This window comes from Diadema setosum, chromosome 6 (assembly GCF_964275005.1).
Source record: "Diadema setosum chromosome 6, eeDiaSeto1, whole genome shotgun sequence".
Classification (NCBI taxonomy): domain Eukaryota; kingdom Metazoa; phylum Echinodermata; class Echinoidea; order Diadematoida; family Diadematidae; genus Diadema; species Diadema setosum.
This window is the reverse complement of record NC_092690.1, coordinates 23102712-23125839: the sequence shown is the minus strand read 5'-3', so window position 1 is coordinate 23125839 and position 23128 is coordinate 23102712. Positions and strand designations below refer to the sequence as shown.

At 39.6% G+C, this 23128-nt stretch overlaps 1 protein-coding gene across 1 annotated transcript; it reads right to left on the bottom strand.

Moving 5' to 3' along the window:
* Positions 1–1784: 1784 nt before the first annotated feature.
* On the bottom strand, positions 1785–23121 carry LOC140230020 (Golgi pH regulator-like). The gene is made up of 13 exons (XM_072310227.1): positions 22983–23121; positions 21514–21573; positions 20258–20361; positions 14311–14417; positions 13347–13454; positions 12171–12291; positions 10946–11026; positions 10355–10461; positions 9062–9150; positions 6404–6592; positions 2918–3007; positions 2393–2458; positions 1785–1994 (listed from the first exon to the last, which is right to left on the bottom strand). Exons 1-13 carry the CDS (start codon positions 23022–23024, stop codon positions 1785–1787), a joined length of 1374 nt encoding a protein of 457 aa, XP_072166328.1. The 5' UTR covers positions 23025–23121.
* Positions 23122–23128: the final 7 nt, after the last annotated feature.

Below are 23128 nucleotides of genomic sequence, written 5' to 3'. Positions count from 1 at the left end.
CCCTAATACACATACATGCCAAGTTTCATTAGGATACCTCAACAGGTTTTGATAGTTACCTTGTCCACAAAATTCATTACGGACGGACGGAAGGACGGACGGACGGACGGACGGACAACCCGAAAACATAATGCCTCCGGCACCACTTCGTGGCGGAGGCATAAAAAGTGAAGGACAAACAAATGAGCCAGAATGTCAAATGTCATAACAAGTGCTGTTGAATCGAACCTGGAGACTTAAATCTATCACAATATAATATATAAAAACAAAACAAAAACAGGGTCAGCATAACCATATTAGTGGTGTTGTGGTACCGTAGACTTGTAATTCCTGATCAGCCATACGATGCTTTAGTCCCTGCCCTTGACATTTTTGTTGCAGCCATTGTCTGAAAACCATTTTGTGGAAATTCTGTTGCTGTATGTACAATGTAAAAAAGCAAGTTGCCCATAATTCAAACATAATGCCGTCCAAAATTCATCTGACGGCCATATGAGTAACCTATTGTCGCTGAGGTGACAAGACCTTGTATCTGCAATTTGGGTGAAAATGACTTTTTTCAATTAATGGTCAAATAATGGATTGAGTGATGTCCTGTCCAAATCCCAACGATCTTACTCCAAAAATGAAGCCACCACGGCATGTCAAAGGAAAGGCTATCCCATTTGCCACAGTGCTTTGGCCGCCATGTTTTTTGGCTCTCCTGAACATTTGACATTTTGTAGATACGAGGTCTTGTTGCCCCAGCGACGCTATGCTTTTGAGCACAGCTGAATTTCGGCACGGGAGGTTGGAACTTGGTGCGGGTGTCTCACTTCACAAACCTCTGTGCATTCCAAATATGATGTGCTATCAAACAAACAAACAAACAAACAAACAACAACAACAACAACAACAACAACATTTGGACATGTTCCATGTATGAAACACTTCTGTACACAGCAAACTATTTCAAGCAGGTGAAAATATTGCTTTCCGCAAGAGCTTTAGACCTGTGCAATATGCACTAACATTCTAAAGGGGCATCCCAGATGATTTACATAATTTCTCATCATGCACTACATGAATCGATAATGCCATGTATAGATATGAGGAATTCATTGTTGTCCTTGGACAGATAAACCAATGCTCTGAAAAACCCAAAACATAATACACTGAACAAGGATAACATAGGAGGCTCTCATATTCTAGTAATTCGCCAATGTAATTCCATTACTATACTACTTGCTCAACAAGTTCACCCGTGCAGAATTTATGCATACTTTCTTCTTTTTTTTTCTGTTTCCTTGGGCACCCAATCATGCATTCTCACGTACTGCAGCTATACTGTAAAATGAGGAATGTTCGCGTGCGTTTTAATTTTGCGAATTTTGCGAGCGCCAAGATTGGCAAAATTAAAATGCACGCAAAGGTTCTTGTCTACACCATATGCATTGAATGCCAGTGAATTGCAGTTCGCGAAACTTTCATTCTGCAAAAAAGGCTGTCGACTCCAATTCGCGAAAATTTCACGCCGCGAACATATTATGTTTTACAGTATGATATCATCCTTGTCCACTGTGATTTGTTATGAATTTTGAAAACATCCTCATTCCTCATCCCAATCACTATAAATCCTGAAACTTTGCAACCAGTATAACCAATGTCTAAATGTTCAAATGCAAACATCTATATAAAAATCACTGGGAAGTGTCCATTAACAACAGCAGCAACATGACGACATGACGTAAAAAGAACGACAATAGAGAGGAAGGAAATTCTTCGCGACCACATGCGTGCGGTCGTCAAGACCCCGAAACACTCTTCTCGGGTGCCTGCTTGTGGGCGAGGTAGAGGAAAGCGATGCTGGAGAGGGCGCTGATCAGGAACATGTTGTCGAACCAGCGGTGGTAGAAGTTGAACTGCAGGTCGCCCAGCACCTGAGTGATGATCATGCGGTACTGCGGCGGCACGTTCATGCGCATCAGGAGGACCGACGACACAAAGTACATACCCTGTATGGATTGAGCGAGGGGAAGATGCCTACGCATGTAAACAAGCCTTTTCTCAAAAGTATAGGCCATGAGCTTTGGTAGAACAGTGTATATAATTTTCAGTGTCATTTACAGGTTGTTGGATAAGACATTCAATCACAAACAAAAAGAAAAAAAGACCACACACACATAATAAAGAATAAAACACCATAAAAGTTTACATGTAAATTCAAAATTACTCAGCCAGATATTTGTTTGTTTGTTTGTTTGGTTTCGTTTTTTGTGTGTATCCTGACAAGATATGGTTGTGAGCCAACAAAGAATGACCAAATGGAACAGGATTCTGGCAGATCTATTCTACAACTTTGCTGCAATTTTCAGGGAGAAAGGGTGCACAGTACAGTGAGAGAGGAACTTACCATGATCTGTGCAAGACCCAAAACGATAATATTGGAAGACTTGGAGCTTGCCATTGTGTAGAAGAACTGTAAATGGAAGTTTAATAAAGGAGCAAGATAATATTGTTTCAAGATTGACAAAAGCTGTATATTTATATTCTAGAAATTAACATTTTCTGGTTTATTTTGGTTTCTAGCATGAGACATGCATAGTATAGAAGAACTGCACGAGAAAATTTCAGCCCAATATGGAAATTGAAACTGTAATATCAGCTGCAAATTCTGTCAGGGGAGTAAAATTGAATAAGCCAGTAAACTTGCTTTTCAAATTGGTCAATACCTGCTTATCAAAATATGTGGGTAATATTGTCATGCAATATATTAACACCTTGAAGACTAGTCCCGAGTATACCCTGGCTGATGTCAACAGGAAATATTTGTTATAGTAAAATCAGCTCGTCCTCAACAGGACAAAGTCCATCATGCACTGCTGAGTGAGGGGAAAACAAGAATTGGATACTCATCCATGTGAAGGAATGTTCCTACCTTTGTGAGTTTGATGAGTAATCCTCTGATTTGTGTCACAATAATGATTCCAACCACAATGAAAGAAATTTGTTGAGACCAGAATTTTACCTGCAGAGAAAAGAAGAAAGAAAGAAAAAGAAGAAAAAAATCACAGCACAAAAAATAAAAGGTAAAAGCAAACAATATGGACTTTGCATGACCCTTATGGCCACACTACCTTTCTCCTTTTGTTTTCTATGTAACATACAATATGTCGCTAGCATGTCCACCAGTTGACTAGTGTACCAAAATTTTCATTCACTGTAAACATATTACATGTCACTGTGGTTTTAACTCAGTGAGTTCTAGGAGTTGCTTGATATTTGCCAAATTAGGAATACATCAAAGTATAACACCTATACATGAATGCACATTATCTACTTCGGTGTTGCCTATTATAATGCAATAGACAATCAATATTCAATACCCGAAAACATTCACACAAACTGAACAAATCCAGAATTTTCATGCAAGTCCCAGTTTGTGATAAAGCATTCTTATTCAGAGATACATTGTAGCCTCATTTTCAAACAAAAGCTCAAATTATTGCTACTCAAAGACTATACACTGCCCGACTAGAATTGTTATTATGAATGCATTGACTAGTAATATTTATACAACGTCCAAGTAGATCCTTGTAATTTGATTGGAGGATTGTTGGTGACGTGATATTCAATAAGTACTCCATTCAACGCGCCGTGCAATTTTGGTTCTATTTTTGCGTGCAACTTGGTTCGATTTTTTCGTTCTATTCCACGGTTCGAGAAATTGTACGGTACTGCATGTACTGTGTGTTGCATATTGAGGATCACATGCAGCTATAGCGCAGTGTACGCGTGCGGTACATGCATGCGCGTATGTAGGCCTACGTAGTGCTAGTGTACGTGTATGAGTAGCTGTGACCTGTATCTACACTGATTGCACAAGCCAGAAAGAGAATCGCAGTGGATCCACATGTAAGTATGGCTATATTTTTCATACATATATAGACTTCTAGGCCTACTTAGACCTACCCAACAATCCTCCAACCAAATAACAAAGATCTACTTGGACATTGTATAAAACAAATAGTGTATGGTCTTTACTCGTGCAATGGAACGAGATTTCGCACTCGTGATCATTCACTATTTGTATACTAATATATAGATGCTCTTCTAAAACAACATTACGTGTTACAGATTTACTTGAAATGTACATCTGGTTGCATCTGGTCTCAAAGTTTTACTTTCACAGTCTTTTTGAATCAGAATTTGCTACGAAAGTGACTATATTTAGGTGTGTATACTTTTCTTACTTTTCTTCATCATCCTCTTCTCATTCCTTTTTTCCTTTCAGTACTTTTTGCCCTGTTTTTTTCCCCCTCTTGGCAATATTTGTTCCAAGTTATGTGTTTAATATTAAATCTGTGTCCTATCTCCACTGCAAAACACATTCACACTGTTATTTCTTCCCTGGAATGCACATATACAAGCTCTGCTTTTGTTGTTCCCCCATATTTCACTTGATATCAAAGATAAGTCTCTTATATAGACCCCTTTTTCTAATTATAATCTACTGTATATTTTGTCTATATTTTGTATTTGTATGTAAATATAAGTGCTAGAACTGTCCACCGAATCTCAAGTGTAGGTCCAGCACAGGTTCAGTAATCAAATCAAATCAAATCAAATCAAAATCCCAGATACTGTAATTCTTGCAGCATTATTGCACAAGTCCTGTTTCCATATGTAAGGAATTAGCTGTATGGATGAAATCATCTTATCTGTATGAAATTAAGAAACTAGAAATGTCGCTATGGCGACTGATGCCTCCGCCATAATGCATGATTCTCCCAATAGGCGTATAGTACAATGTCTTCACAATGTGTAATCCATGACAGTTTCACATAACTGGCAAAATATTGAAATGACAGGTCTGTCAGAAATGTCTTGATCTGGGTTTGCTATAATTTTTTTAAGAGTGCAGGTACACATATTTGGGAAATTGAGAATTTTTACTTGAATTCTGATGGACCTTTTTATTAGTTTATGCATTGAGTAATTTCCAAGGTATGAAGAAAGAGTGTAATGATGGTACAATATATATATATATATATATATATATATATATATATATATTTTTTTTTTTTTTTTTTGGGGGGGGGGATTGAAACCTGGCCTTTGACCCTAAACCTCTGACCTTTGACCTTCTGGCTGGAAATTTCCCGGAGAATCTCCATTAGGTAATGCATGTATTAAGTTTTGAAACTAATAATGCAAGCATTGCATAGAAGTATACTAGTATATGAGGGACACAATAAAATTTTGAGGAGTTGACCTTGACCTTTGACCCCCTGACTATTGACCCATGACCCCTAAATTCCCTAGATAATCCCTGCCAGTCAGTACATGCATATTTACCAAGTTCCATGAAGATACATTGAACCATTTGCGAGAAAAGTGATATTGCAACATTTTCACCTCACCTTTGACCTTTTGACCTTTGACCTTATGACATGAAACTCTCTCTGGAGAATCTTTATGCAGTAGTACATGTCCACACCAAGTTTCAAGAAAATACCTTTGGGGCATTGCATAGATATGGGGGAAATTGCAACATTTGTAGCATTTGACCTTGACCTTTTGACCTTTGACCTCTTGCCAATGTCACTAAAATCTACTCAACTAATTGTCCCATCATACATCATCCTTGGACCAAGTTTGGTGAAAGCCGCTTCATCCAGTTTTGAGTTATCACGTAAACAGATAAATTTTAGGATTTGACCTTGATCTTTGACCTTTGACCTCTGTCCGATTTCACTGAAAAACTAATCAAGTAATTGTTTTATCATACATCATCCTCCAACAAAGTGGTGAAATTTGCTTGATGCAGTCTTGAGTTATCGCGTAAACGGATACAATTTCATGATTTGACCTTGACCTTTGACCTTTGACCTTTAGCTGATTTCACCCAAAATCTAATCAAATAATTGCCCCATCATATTTCATACTTGGACCAAGTTTGGTAAAATTCCAGTAAATATTACTCAAGTTATCGCGTAAACGAAAGCAGACAGACGTACGGACGTACGTACGGACGTACGTACGGACGGACGGACAACCCGAAAACATAATGCCTGCGGCACCACTTCGTGGCGGATGCATAAAAAGGAGAGAATAGAACATGTGATTTGAAATAGGGCCTCTTGCAAAACTACTAGCAAAGCTGGGGATTAGAGATGTGCAAACTTAAAATTGTAAAACCAGAAACACTCATGGCATGAAACTTTCGCAAATTGGAGCCGAATGGGCTTTCGTGGCGAGAAACTTTCATGAAATGCCACTGGCATTCAATGCATTGTGTAGACAAACACTTACGCACGTATTCTACTCTTGCGAATCTTGGCTCCTCGTGAAATTCACAAAAGTTTCATGCACGTGAAAATTTCTGGTTTTACAGTGAGCTACTAAACACAAGAATGCTTACATCAAAGTCAAACCCCAGCCAGTTGATGGATATCTCGAAGAATTTGGAGATGGGGTCGGTCTTGCCGACGCGGTCGAAGATGATGTTGATGGTGCAGATGGTGATCTTCCAGAGGCAGTAGAGGGAGAAGAAGTACCCAGAGAGATTGAAGAACTGGCCCTTGAGGGTCTTGGAGTACTCTATCCGCTCCTGAAGAGCAAAAGATATGGAAGAAGTACAGATAAGTACAGAAAAAGGATTTAAAGGGATGGTATAGTATTGGCTGAGGTGAGGATTCAGCTTTTAACATTTTGTAAGATACTTAGAAACCACTCTATGTAATGGTAAAGAGCATACACTCTAACAGAAATTCCAAGTTTAATTGATGAAAATCGGTTTTGAAATGGCTGAGATATCCAAAAACATAGTAAAACAAAGCCATCCTAATAAAAGTTGGGTCCCACGAGCATCACTTTGTTTTGCTATCTTGGCCATTTCAAAAACAATTTTCATCAAATAAACTTTGAATTCTTCTTAGAATTATATGCCCTTTCACATTTAATAAAAGATTATTCGTTATCTCAAAATATCATAATCGAAAAACAAATTGGAATCCTGAAGCACCATCTCAACAAAAAAATGTACCATCCCTTTAACGGACAGCTTCAAAAACCTGGTTAGTGCAGGAAATCACGGGTGGTCTAAGTAACTCGCTCTTCATTCACTGCCCATCGGAACTGCATTCAAAACCATGAATATCACTTGTCTGCAAATATGTGCATCGAAGCATATGTTCATTGGTAACTGTTAACTCCAGTTAAGAATCTTCGGCTGTGCGTGTTCTTACATTGAGATCAGTGATAAAGCTATGCATAATTTGTTACGGGATTCTCAAAGTGAGTTGAACCAGCCTCCCCACTCCATGGATCCCCATGCTATTGGGTCTTCAAAGAGTGTTCAAAGCATTGATACGCTCTCAAAGGGTCAATGATATAGGGATATGGAGGAAGTACCCATCAATTGTATTATCTAGCTGTAGATTATTTTTGGGTATTCTATGTGTGTGATCCTGAAGGGTGAAATAATGACTAGGTTACCTTCAAGGGTTGAAAAGGATTTCAAACAGTTTTATTTAAGACTTGTCAAAGATGTCATTATCTATAAAATCCTCGCGGAATTGTAAGGGGAAGAATCACCCTGACAGGTTGAAGAACTGGTCTTTGAGAGTACTCTACGGTATCCTACGGAGCAAGTGAGTTAAAGGCCCGGTCCCACTGGCCGACGGACACAAAGCGTATGCAGAAAGGACACAGCGGACGAGCAAAATTTCGGGGATGGCTTCATCCGCTTTCATCCGCTCCAGAAATTGACAAAATTGGCGAAAATTGGCGGTAATAGAATGGAAATAGAACGGACGTGGGTAGTATGTAGCGGGGATGTTAAACGGATGTTCATCGGAAGCCTAGCGGATGAAAGCGGATGGAAGGGGATGACAGCTCCGAAGGGGTTACCGGAGATAATTGCGAAACGGACGCATAGCAGAAAAAGCGGATGCAGAGTGGATGCAGAGCGGATGCAGAGCGGATGCAGAGGGGATGCTTTCGAAATGCTTTATATACGAGATGCATACGCTTACATCCTTTCTATTAACGTGCTATTAACGATGTAAAGACGTTCCACGTACCATATCTTTCCTCCCTCTTTCCGTTTTTAGCTGCAGCGGATGTGAGTTGCGAGGATGCCCAGAGGATGCAGAGAGGATGCAGCGGACGTTTAAGGGATGCCGCACGAACATACAACGTTTGTTGCTCGTATGTCGCGGATTTACATCGTACACAACGGAAAGTTCATCCGTTCTAAAAGTTTTAAGCAGCTTAAAACTTTTTGCGCGGATGAAATCACAGTGGACGGATGCTCGATGGATAGAGCGGATGAAACACGTATGCGATGGGTACACAGCGGATTCGTAGCGTTTTCCAACGGATGGCAAGATTTTTTGTACGCTTTACATCCTCTTTGCATCCGTAAGTGCAGTGGGACCGGGCCTTTAGAGAAGAGGTACTAAAACTTTAAAGGGACTGTACAGTACTGGTTGAGGTGGGGATTCATGTTTTGAATATTCCTAAGTGAGATAATGAGAAACCTCTCATGAAATATGAAAGAGCATGTAATTTTAAGAAGGATTCAAAGTTTATTTGATGAAAATTGGTTTTCAAATGGCTGAGATATCCAAAAAAGTGATAATGATAAAAGGCGACAGGCCACGCCTTTTATTAGGATCTCGTTTCACCTTGTTTTTGGATATCTCAGAGATTTCAAAACCGATTTTCATCAAGTAAACTTTTGATACCCCTTAGAATTGCATGCTCTGTGACATCTCATAGAGTGGTTTCTGAATATCTCGCAAAATGTTAAAAGCTAAATCCTCACCTCGACCAGAACTGTACACACCCTTTAATGCTAATTACAGGGGAGATAGAGTACAAACAAAAGTTGAAGATGACGCCTTTGTGAGATTTAGCAGACTCTACATACTCAACAAGAACCAATCAACAAGAAGCAATCAAAGAATTGAAAGTCTCCTCTGAGGAGGGTTGTATCTATCCTACACACTCAAACAGGTGCTAGGAAAGAGAGGCAAGAAATCTTCATTGGCAAACGAAAGAAGAGTTTGTGTACCATTGTGCTGTTGAGATCCACCAGCTCAATGTAGAGTTGCCGTGACAACTCCTCATAGCCTTTTATCTCCTGCTGGAGTTGGCTGGTATCTGAGGCATGCTGTTAAGGTCATTGATGCTTTCTTTCTAATTTTTGAAAAAAAAATGGTAAAACAAAACAGCAACAACAAAACAGAACACAATGATTATGTTGTAAAGAAGCAATAATTGTGACAATACCATAACATCTCCACAGCAAACTTTGGACAACAATAGTCAGCCTCATACTATATAATTTGCTGTATATTCAAATACACAGACTAGACTTTCAATTCATTTGGGGTTCAATGACCTGGAGTTGGGAATTTAAGATGTTCATGAAACAGGTGCACAAGCAAAGGCAATCTTATGTTCCTTGATCATTAGCCAATCCAATGGAAAAACAAATGTAATTTTTAACCCTTACTGTACTGGGCTATTTGGCTCCATGAAAATACTTGGGGGGGGGGGGGGGGGGCTGGGAGGCCCCCCATTGATCTCGGAAACGCAATGTCCGATGAACTTGAAAATTTGCATGCTGATAGATCTTTGCGTGCTGAATCTGATGGTGTAATTTATTTTAATCAATTATGCAATTTTTTTTTCATAATTAGCTAATTAATTATTCATAATGCGTATTTTATGCATTTGGGGGATATTTTCATAATTTCAGCATAAGGATAAGACTTATTTGAATCATCTATGTGGATAAAAACTCAATTTCCCCCTCAGAGAGAGAGAAAAAAAAACGAGAAAAAAAAAAAACAACTTTTTTGTTATGTTTTGTATTGTTTTTATTTCTTATGTTTTCTATTCCTTATGTATATCATTGTTTCTAAGCTTTGCCCAATTTATTTCAGAACAATTTAGAAGCATGAACCAAGTGGAAAACCAATTCCTGAGCAAAATTTATAAAGTAATGCAAGCCATGGTCTATTGACAGTATGTAACTGTACACAAATATATGCAGCGATTAGCCGTTTTAATGACATGCACACACTAATTGGCCCATAACACCCCCTAGGTAGGTCCGATATGGACAAATGTGGTATCAAAATGTGTGCAAGACTTCAGGGGAAAAAGTCATGAAGCAAGAATCCGAAATTCCCAGCGGTCACGATGCAATCGCCAAAAGTATGGAGGGGGGGGGGGGGGCCTGGGAGCCCCCCCCCCCCAGTGCAGTTAGGGTTAAAGGACCTATGCAACTGCATGAATGTACACATATGCAATATACAGTATATCATCAATGGAATAGAAATATAGTAAAAAAGGATACTGGCATTGTTTCCTGTGTTGGTCACACTTTTTATCATCCCCCAAATTCCGCTGGCCCGCGGTGTTGTCGATGCCCTCTGGAGCTGGTCACGCTGTGCAAGGGCCAACCTGGATGAGGATGAATGAATGAATGAATGAATGAATGAATGGATGAATAAATGAATGAATGAATGAATGAATGAATGAATGAATGAATGAATGAATAGATAAATAAATTAATGTTTTGAAATGACTAAGATATCAACAAACAAAAGAAAACAAAGTGGTCCTCATAAAAGGTGGGCACCATCTTTTAACCCGTTGAGGACGGACAGATTTTGCTACAACACGCATTTCCCATAGACACCTGCCTGAGTATACTCCGGACTTGTCTTCAACAGGTTAATGAGACCTCTTTTTGGATATCTCAGCCATTTTGTAAACAATTTTCATCAAAAAAAACTTTGAATTCCTCTTAGAATTGTATGCTCCTTCATATTTCATAAGAGGTTTCTTATTATCTTACATAAAAGCTGGAAACCTGAAGCCCAATCTCAACCAAAACTACACCATACCTTTTACTTAAGACAGAATCTGAAATGAAGTGAAATACCTTTTCTTCTTGGTTAGAATCATATCCATGACCTGCATAAACTTTCGTTCATGATTGTGGACATCGCTTTCTGACACTGGCCTGGATAAGAAGCGACACACAAAAAGAACACAAACTGTCAAAGGATGCATGCACAATGCATACATGTAACAATACAATCTGGGACCGGCTGCATAAAAAGATGCAATTACACATTCCTTTAGTCAGAAAATTAAACTCCAGTCAATCGTCAGCCAATCAGAACTGAGTATTCAGAGACTCATATTTGATATTTCCTACTTATGTTTGATGCAACAGGGCCCTGATAAAAACAACAACAACAAGAAAACACACATATACAAAAATGAAAATGTTATTGTTGTTGTCATAAAAGGTATTTGTTGTTGTTGTTGCTGATAATTTGAGAGGCACGTCATTCATATTTGAATATTTGGACCTTATCTTCATAAAATCAATACTTCACAAAAAACAAAAACAAACTAAAAAATCAATGAATTACTGAACAATTAAATTATGCGCAGGGAGCAGTCTGCTCTCATATGGCTGGGCAGATAAAACCTAGTGCATGATGGTGATAAAATCTGGTCAGCCCTGCTAGGTAACTTCTAGGTCGATTAGTCTTGTTCAAGTCTCTGTGACTCCTTACCCATGCATTAAAATGTTGTGTATACCTATTGCAAGATGGGTTGTTCCTGAGAAACAGACAGTCCTTCCACTGCTTGCCTTGCAGACAGACCATCAATACATGAATTAATGCACATGCACACCACATACAGTACACTGTGAGTGCACTGGTGGATGGAATAGCAAATTACCATGTCCTTACAGAGATCATATGTCCACAAATTGAAATACACTGGCAAGCTTGCCCATTTCTAAACCTTGTCAAAGCATTAGGAATGATTCCTATTGCAGGGCTGCACACTAACCCATTTCCTCTACTGGTGTATCGTAATGAAATGATAACATCAGCATGGAACTTTTAAGAAGTGTGTGTCAAAAGACATAGTGTGCCATGGACTCCTATTCCATCCAATAAACAGGTTCATAACATAGATGACAATCTTCTCTTTCACAACAGTAAAAGAACAATTTACTCTACTGTGGGACACACAGACTTATACTACATACCCTTCATCATGTTACAAATATTAGTTCAAATTCTATCGCTTCCTTTCATCAGATTTACTTGTTGGCACCTTGAGTTAGAAAATTTCTCACCCACCTGGTAAAGTATGCCATGTATGTGTATGGACAGTTGACGGCACCAAAGCCAGACAGGATGGCTGCCAGTGTCACCCCGATCACGCCAACTCGGCTAATGACCTGCTCAATGGACAGAATGCCTGAAAACAAAATTAGACAGCAGCAGATCCGAAATGATTAGCCAAAATGTCAAGTCCATCAGTTTTAAAAAGTATTTTTTCTTAATGTACATCGCATGTTCACAATCACTCGACACAGCAAGACATAAACGATAAAAAAATTAAGATGTGTCAGAAAAATATGAAAAAGCCTGGTTTTAAGTTAAGTGTTGAATGGCTCAAGGTATACAGAGATGCAAAATTACTGTGACATACATGTATATTGCTCCTTGCAGCCCTGGAAATAAATTGAAGGTACTACTGGGTTTGGATGTTTCAGTTGATTACACTGTCTCTTTTGTTATATTCTGAGTGTGTTTTAGTATACAAATAGTGAATGGTCATGAGTGCAATGGTACGAGATTTCGCACCAGGTGAAAGATGGAGGCGCTCTATTCAACGAGGCGAAGCCGAGTTGAAAAGTGCGCCTCATCCTTCACCTAGTGCGACATCTTGTTCCATTGCACGAGTAAAGACCATACACTATTTGTTTTATACAACACCTCGAACGTCAACGAATTTGGTACTCACAGATTCTTGAATTTAGCACAGAAATGGCAACCATTTTCCGTGAAAGACGAAGGAGTAGCCTCACAGTCGCAGTCACTGTGTATGCACATATTAACGTGTACGTACGTATGCGACACGAAGTTGTTTACAAAAAATAGTGACAAAAGTACGCGCTTGTAGTTGTTGAGTGCGCGTGGCACATGTTTGTTTATTTTGACATCAGAGCGCGTGCAATAGAACATTTTGATCGAACCAAAATTGCACGCTGAGACAGCCAGAGCGTGTAAGAGAACCTTTCACTAAATGTCACGTGATGGGCAATCGACCTATCGGATAGCTATATTCTAAATAGGTGTTGTATAAAATTATCTAGTTTAATAGAAATGCCAATCCAAAAATATTACATTTTAAAACTGACAGTCCAAACATAAACTTGATTTGCAAGACAGTGCAACTGCTGAACATACATGTACATCGTTATTGTTAAAGCAGATGCAACAAATTTGTGGGAAGAGGAGAGCACTCACCATGTTTGGGACTGAGGATGGGGAACGGATCGCCCAGCTTCCAGAAGAAGTAGATGAAGACAAACCACGCCCCAAACGTCAGGATCAGAGTCATCCGCCGCTGGGCGACTGAGGGCGAAGGAAGTGAAGTGAAATCAAACTATTTCAGACACTGCAGGCACCAAGAGTCTGGTCAAGGCTATATTTCTTATGGATTTCTAGCAAACCTATTACAGGATAAATATGTAGTGAGAAAGTTAGTACGGTTCATCTGAATACAAAGTATTTTTGTTTTTTTGAAAACTGGCATTTAAGCTAAACACTTTTGGTAATTCAGCCAGCATCTGTAACAACCTGCTTTTGCTCAATATCTTTTCACTGCAAGTTTTCTCAATAGAATTCTTTATAACGACTTTAAAAAGACTTCTTATAAAGACTTCTTAATATACAAAGACTTTTCTACAATGCACGAAACCAAACACAAACACCACTAGAAAAACATTTCAGTCCTTCAGAAGGTAAGGTCCCATTTATTACATCAATGTACAGTGTACCAGTAAGTCTTTCATTTCAAGAACTGTGTGATGTTCCTTTTTAATAAATCATCAATTATTACCTTTTATACAACATTAGGATGGGGCTATTTGTTTTTCCTTCAAATGCCACACTACCTTTTTCAGAATTTTTTCTCTCTCCAATGGAGTACGTTTCCCATGAAACCACTGATTGCTTGACAGCAAGTATATATTGCAATTAAAAAAAAGTAGAAATTGCATTACAATTGGTTTGATTTCTTATCACCGATCAATGACATACAGGTACAGCCTATTTGAACACGTCACTGGCTTTTACTGAATCATATCTGTTACACTTTGTAAACATTGTATACTGCATTTCCAAAATGATTTTAGTGTGAATTGAAGTGGATTGGGTTTGGTTGGGATGAGTTGAATTGAAATGAATGGAACTGAATTGTTTTTCTTACCAAAAGGGATGCCACTAACGAGGAAATATGCTATGTACAAAGGAAGAACCACGATGAGAGTGAACAGAATGGCGTACAGGTCGATCCTCCAGTGAAAGAAACGTGAACTGTAGTGGGTGGGATAAAATACACACAAGTAGTCATTAGTATTCAAAAGAAGAGGTACTGTAGGTACTGAAAACCAGAAACAATTGGCGGGCATGAAACTTTTGTGAATTAGAGCTGTCAATGGTCTTTATTGTGGCACAAAACTTTTGTGAATTGACACTGGCATTCAATGGTTAATGTAGAAAAAAAAAATGTGTGCATTTTACCTTTGCAAATCTTGGCTCCTTGCCAAATTTGCATAAGTTTCATACATTAAAAAATGTCTGGTTTTACTGATCTACTTCCTTACACCACATCTAAATCAGAGGTCCTATGCTATACTAAGTAATGTAAATTATTGTAGAGTTTGTAGTTATGTTGAATGATATGTAAGATTATGTTTCGATATGATTATGATATGTGTAAGGTGCTTAGAAACCATGTATTAAGCGCGGTAAAAATGCTAATTATTATTATTATTATTATTATTATTATTATTATTATTATTATTATTATTATTATTATTATTATTATTATTATTATTATTATTATTATGCTTCTATTCATACAAAGATAGGAACAGAATCACTTCCACACTGATCTAGGCTGAAAATCCAAGACATACAGTTGAAACACTTTAAATGAAACTCACTAAACACAGTACATGTATGTTCTTGTGACCTTCATAAATAGAATGCAAATTTTTGAGGTTGTGAGAAACATGCTTTCTGTTGGACCTCAAAAGATTTGAAATTATCACGATCAATGCCTTCTACAGAGTTACTTTGTGTGTTCTGTATAAACACAAGATGTATACTCCTTTGTTTATACACCTACATGTATCAGGAACCAATCAGATATGCCTCTGTACAGTTTGGTCTTACACAAGCAAATCATTCAACCCCCAGGACAGTTACTTGCACATGTTTACAAGTGTTAAACTGCTCAAGCTCCAACCATTAAATTAAACCATCTGTCCCTTAAGGTCGTGTCACACCATCCCAAGCAAACTACACGGGCTTGTGGCGAGAAGGTAGTTTCCAGCACGTAGAAGATTTTCAGCGGGCGAACAAGAATGTTTGCAATTTTCATTCATGCCTTGTCATACCATACGGGGGAAGTTCTGCGGCTTGACTTGCGGGGAAACAAATTTACTCCCCGGAGCTCTCCGCAGTTGGTCCGCACCTGACAGTATCTAGCGCGTAGTTGCCCGGAGGTGCTCACGCAAGTCCGATTTAACTGCAGCCAAGTTTTGAGCATGACCAAAACTTTTTCCGGGTGAGTCGTGGGAATGCCCGTAGAGGTCCACACAGAACGCCAGTAGGAGGTCCTTAGCGGCAGCACTTCCCAGGCAACTCCCATGCAGGTACTTCGCAGTCCCGTATGCAGCCAAGATAATGAAATTCCGTGGGATTTCAGCCATTCCATTAGAGGAATTCCTTCACTGAGTTGTCAGCCCCCACGCGACTGGTACAAAGGTCACACAGTATACTTGCAAGTATAATTTAAAGGCAGCCGGTCGTCGCAGGCGATTCGCAGCTCAGTAGAAAAGCACGACAAGCTGCTCCTCCCGTTATTGTACCCCCGTACGTACCGAATGCCGAACACGACGCTACGCAGCGCACCAGCGAAAACCTGATGGGGCACGAGCGCCGCGCGAGCTGTCCACTGTAATTTCAACATGGACGCCCGAATACCTACCGAATGGGGCCGAATGGGTGCATGCACAAAACCGCACAACAGCCATGCGCATGAAAATCTCTCCCGGTCCGCGACACAAGTAGTGAGAGCTGTAGGGTGTACGTACGTACGTATCTGGCTCCAGTCTCTGTTTATATGCACTATGGTGCCAATTTCAGCAATCTAGGCAATAATATTTAAAAATGTCTGAAAATATTATATAACAATATCATGAATTATTTATATATTACGTTGTTTAATATTTGGTATTTATAAATATGCTTTGATGAAGAAATATTAAAACTCTAAGCTTCATGTATAGCAAGTTGCAATGCATATGGCCATATGGCAGGTTGTTATGATCTCATCGTGCAATGTTGTCTGCTGCGTCAACTGCATGTGTTATACGTACAGCTTACAGTACGTTGGGCCGGATCGTAACATAACAAAGTTGATAGAAAGTCGTCGGTACCGGTATGTCAGTATCAATATTGTGTGTGGTATGCGAGTACTGTTTGCAATAAAAAGTGCTGTACTGTTTCGGCTTAGCCTTGGCTTTGGTTTAGTAATGAAACCTCATAATGGAGATCAAACAGCCGTCCAACTCGAGGCAACGTATCTACTTGTTTGACGCTATCGACGAGTGGAGAACGCAGAGAGACGTGTTCTTAGCTGGAGGACAAGTAAGAGACCAGAGGGGGAGGCTTCAGCGTCAGCGTGCCGATGAAAATTTTGCTTTCCACTTGCTGGAGTTGCATGAACAGTTTTGCAGGAATTTTTATTTAGAATGTGCAAATTTGTGTTACGACATGCACGGTGGAATTGTGTTGCCACGGCTTACGCCAATCAAGCAACCCCAGCTGGCCAAGTCAACAACTTCAAGGATTCCAGATCCAGATGATGTGTAAGTAGAAGTCTACACATGAATCAGTGATTGAAGTGGAATGACTCTTTCTAATCTAGTATCAGTAACTTTAGGGCATTTGCGTTTGATCGACAAGTAGGCCTATTTTTCTATGTATAATTCCGCGTTCTCATTTATGTCAAATTATGATAATGCCGTAATTGAAATGACATTTGCTGGGTCAGTTTAATGTCATTAGTCCCATTAAATGAGAAGTTTTTCATATCAATCATGTTATGCAAATTCCCCAAGAATATGATTTAGGATTTGCAAATAAATAAAAAAAAAAATGAATAGATCTATCGCAAGCTCCATCATACATGTAGTCTAACCCAATAGATCTGGTAGAACTCTAACGTTTAAACAGGGGAACTAAAGGTTCAAAGATGATAGATCTAACAATAATAGATTCTAGTTTAGGCCCTACTTCGACTTGAAGGTATGTCGGTTGGTGCACGGCCCCCTTCTATCACGGCCATAGCCCGACCAGACACTGTTACGCTATGCGAAAACTCGACGTACCATGTACAGCGACTGGGCTGTGTATAGTTATCACGGCCACAGTTACACTGTGCAGTGCAACTGTGGCCGTTGGCCCTGCACGGGCACAGTCGCTTCCGGTCCCCGTCCTGAATTTACACACGCCAGGGCAAGTATGGTTGGACCTACTAATAATCAACCGCCTAATGTTTATCTGCTTGATAAGAATATTTAACACTGAAATTCACGTAAAAAAACTTGACCTACGTGATTGAGAAAATCCAGCTCTATCAAATGCCGTTGTTCCGTTTTCGATTCGAAGTTTCAGTGCAAAAATATCGCCGACGAACTAGCGTGACCTCGTTTCAGCTCCCCGCGGTAAATCGCGTTAATAGGATCGACCGCTGTTTTTGCATTGACAATGCACGCAAACCGAGTTGTATTGAACACCGTGTTGTACGAAACTTTTTAGAAGCCTTTTAGAAACTTCCATAGACGTTACATTGTGCTGTCATTACGATTCGGTGAAAATATTCATTCGAAATTTTGTCCTTGATTAAAACCATTAATGAACAATGAATTATCGCGTTTTCCCACACCATCCTCATCTACATTCAAAGCCAATCCATTTTTATGTGCTTTGCGTGCAGAGAAGTGCGTACTAAGTGTTCAGTGCGCGAATTATACGTGGTCGGTTTCAATAAGGGTGGTCGATATGTAGTAGGGCTACACAAGACACAGGGTCTCCGACCCAATCGTCCGCGTTCAGAATGGACAACTCGGCGGTAATATCCGCTACCCATGACGATGTGTCATCGTCCATGATGGCCACCCTACCTATGATATAATCTGATCTGACGATTACAGTGTAGTTAACGACTGACGACGATCGACGGTGCGATGAAGAGAAGGCGTACACTGTAGTCGTACAAGTATAGGCAGCTAGCTACTATAGCTCATGCGAACATTGCATCACACAGTACCGTACCATACATTCAATTCACATTACACAAAACGTACTCCCCGCGCTCAGATCAATCAAGCGAGCAAACGAGATACTATAGCGCGATACATTGCTTTAGGGATGTCTTGCGCACACACACATTTCGCTTCGTAGCAACTTCGGAAGCGAGTTTACGTGCTGCCGCCCGCGGCTGAAATATGTCCATGTATCCTCGCGACTGGGTGTCTTTAAGTAGAACGCGTCCAGCAAGTAAGACACATGCGCTGACTCGCTCAAATCCTTTTCCGCCCTCAGGAATGTCCGGTATGCTAGAAAATCCCTACACGTAACAAGCCCGAGTAGCTTGCCCGGAAAGGTGTGACAGGGCCTAAACACAGTTGCGGGTAAAAATATATGCGTGCGCACCTCCGGGCGACTACGGCTGAGATACATGCTAGGTACTGTCATGTGCGGATCATCTACGGGTACCTCCGGGTAGTCAAAAATGCTCTTTGCAAGTCGCACGCAAGGCTTGCCCGGAAAGGTGTGACACGGCCTTGCATAATTATCATATAATCTGAGCTTGGTTCCTTCCATTTTGCCCTTCTCAATGTCCTTTGAAGATCACTGTGATGCATCATCAGGTTACCCACATAAAGAACAGTTGAAAGTCATAAAAGGAAGAGAAATGCGCTCAACGCCGACTTCATACCGTTCAGAAATATTGTCATTGTAATGAAATAGGGCAATCAATTTAAGCTACATTGTATCATCTAATGAATTCATATCTGCCCAAAACCAAAAAAAAAAAAAACAAAACCCCAAAACCAACAACAAAAAAACCAACCAACAAACAAAAACAAACGAAAACATGGTTTACCCGACATTATATGTGACCCTGCATCACAAAACCAACAAAAAAATCGCCAGACGTGGATTTTTAGTTAAGGGCAGATTCTGAAAGAGCAGACTCTGAGCTTTAAAATGATGTATAACTCAATTCATATGGACTCCCCTAACCTATCTAAATACTGGATAGAAAGCACACACTCTGGAAAAGTGTGAATTGATAAAAGAGGTTCTGAAGCACAGAGTCTATTCAAGCACTTAATCTTTACCAAGCCGTGCTAGCTGGGTGATGAAAGGGACAAAACACAGGATGTAAACCACTGGAGCAACAACAATGAAGGGATTATCAGATTAAGCTGAAATTGAGCATGCTCTATTAACACATTCTGTAAGTTATTAGACTTGAAAGTGAAGAGTTTGCAAAGGATTTCAAGAAATAAAAAGGGGGCTCTGAGACATACTTGATCATTCTACTCTCCCCCAAAAATGGGCTGTAGAAAAACTGCTGAAAACACACTTTCCCATTCATGCTATGATCCCAAACTAAAGAATATTTTAGAAGGATAGCTCTTTCAGAAAGTATGAAAAACTCAAGATTGACTCAGTTGACCCATTTCACCTTTTTTGAGTCCTCACATAAAATCAAGGGGTGCGACTTTTTGTTCATTTTGTGATGCATGGTCACATATGGTTTTTGTGACGATGCATCACATAACGGTATAATGTAGATGTTACCTTGAGTACATTTGGCCATTTCTGTGGAATGATTTCCAATACTGAATAACGCCCTTCACCACATATGCCCTATTCTAATAGGTAACTGGAATTATTGTTGCGTCAACATCATCAGTCCGAATTTCCCATCTTTGCAGTCTATCTGTATCAAGTTTCTTTTCCTCCAGAACTCTGAAACTCGTTTGGTCTTTGTACTGTTATCAGTACGCTACACCATGCATCACAGCGGGGTTTGTTGTGGAGCAGAACGAGAAGACAAATGCCCTTACTCTGAATGAAGGATGCCAAGGATCTCGAAGATGATGAGTTCAAATAAGGTGCAGGAGAGGGCAAAGGTCACTGAAAAGGTCAACTGTACACTGCCATGGTGGACCTGATTGAGAACAAAAGGAAAGGGAAATCAGTGTGAATCGCATTCAGCTATACTTTTTGTAGCATCGTGGTATAATTTTCTCTATTCCTCTTGCAAGATCAAATTACGTGTACTTCAATAATGATACCCGCTCGCAAGATATCACAACTAAATCTGAAGGAGCCGAGTTCAAGATGGTTACAGCATGAATAAATGAAGGGAATTGTTTTCTGATTTTTTCAAATTCATCTATGTACTTTTTTTTTAAGAGAAAATTAGTCATAGATGATTTCTCTTCACTGTTACTCTCCAGCCACGGTCTCATTTGCTTATTACTTATTTATCTTATTTACGGTGAGTATCAGTAAAAAGGAAACACCCATAACTTACTAGTTCAGGGTGGTCCACAACTTGAAATTTGAGCATGTTGCAAGCTAAGAATCTGAGAATATTGCAGAAATTGTATGTGCACAGAGCGCACATCATGAGCATGTAGGAAGCAATATTTTGCAGCTTATCTCTTTGCGCTGCTTACATTCAATGAGTACATTCTCTCTCATGTTTTGCACACAAACATCTAAGTACCAGGTAGTTTGATGTTTCTTATGCTTTGCACCTGTTTGAATACATTTTATTTTGAGCTTGTTGCAAATTCTTGAGGACTTTGCACAACATGTTGCTGGCTTTTGAAGATGTTGCCCAAGATTTGAGGATGTTGCACTAGAATTTGAGCATGTTGCAGCGACATGCTGAAACCCCTCGTGGACCACCCTGTAGTCATAAAAAACAACAACAACAACTAATGACGATTTCCTTCTCATAACATGCCTTTCTGGAGAATAAAGAATTATGGACACGACCAGCAAAGAATGACAGAGAGGCGACACATTGGGTATCCATTCAAACTCCATCATGTCACTGCCATGAACTGGCTGCAGCTTTAACAGCTGGTAGTGCTGCTGCCCAGTAAGCAGCAGGGGACACAGGTTCAAATCCCAGGCTGGCTCCTTCTTTCTTGCAGTTTTACTTGGTCTTCACAGTATTATAGATCAGTCTTGAAACAATAACTCCACATAGCACTCAAACAAGAGAAAAAACAAAGCCATAAACAAAATCTTAGCAAATACTGTAAAGGGTAATGGCAATCAACAAATAATGTAGGAATGCACCTACCTCATAATTTTTGAAGAGCTTGCGCATGAAAAATATCCAGCCACCCAGAAAGAAGAGGATCTTTGAAAAGGGTAAAAAAATAAGAGAAGTAAAAACAAACATAAAATAAGATAGTTAAGATTTAACAATGTTAATATGACAGTGAATGTACATAAAATTAATACGCTGTTGTGTTCTGTGAAACTTTATCAGTACCCATCAAATACCAAAATGCGATAACATGTATAATGGATTGGATTGGTTTCTATTCTACATGTAGCCGGCAGTCAAATTTTGGACGGCTCACACTGACTTGATCCTCCCAAATTTACAATTTACAAATTTACATTTCAAAGCAGCAATCCTTCATAACATACATCCAAGAGCAAAGCAACTACTAGACCCTAAACTTCTCTCTTTGCGCAATTAACAAGAACACACCCCATCTGGTTGGCCCCTACTTCTAGGGGTGTTTGACAGTATCACAGAAGAAGAAGAAGAAGAAGAAGAAGAAGAAGAAGAAGAAGAAGAAGAAGAAGAAGAAGAAGAAATGTGTGAATGTGTGAATTTGTGATGTACATGTAGCTCCCTTAACGAACATAGGGTCTAGACTATAAATTGTCAATTCACATGATGGGTATCCAATGCCACAAAATTCTAGACCTTGTTATAGAACTAAACCAAATGCAGATCTACAATGTACACGTAACTCTGTTATTGACTTGTCCTGCTTCTAGTTGTTAGACAGTCTACAATCTTGACTTTATAGAAACCACAAATTTCAGAATGCATGCTCTATCTTAATGCAAACATTTTCTGTAGACCACTTTTTTATGTAACTTTTTATTTGAATTCTGTTCAATTTCATATCACAAAAAATTCACGTTCAATATACTAGAAACAAAAACAGGCAAAAACAAAACATTATAGAAAGACAAAACATTTTAGCTTATACACAACCATTGTACAAAATGTCAATCCTACATTATACAAAGACACATTATACAAATCAATACCACACATATAAATTTTACACATCAAACACAGACACACATCGAACACACATTGAACACACACACATAATTTTACATTGTTTTGTACATACAAAAATGGATACCCTGTCTGTGTTGACTTGATCAGAACACAGTGTAACGTCACTGATCTACAAATTGAGAGGCAAGACTCCCTACATACATGTACATGTAGCCTACATGTGCATACATTTCGGTCAGGGCCGGGCTATAGGAGGTTGGTGGGACGTGGAAACAGCTCACACTTCACAGTAGTACACCAGCCGGCCGACGACGCACGCCCGGCCCGGGCCCAGCGCCTAGCGCGCTGCCAGCGGCAGCAGCGGAGCCAGCCAGCCAGCCAGCCAGGCGTACACCTACATGCACACAAGCAGACAAGCAAGGAGAACTCGATGCTCCTGCTCAATGTTAGCGAAAATAGGAATAGGGGAAATTCGGTTGGTTATAAATGCCATTTACCTGAGTGCTGAACATTACAAATGAATCGAGAAAGAAGGCCATCGTGTCTAGCACTTCACCGCTGTGTCAATTCAAATCGCTAAACCTCATTCATCACTCAACAATCAATGCCACGGTGCACATCACACTTTGTTGACCTACACGGG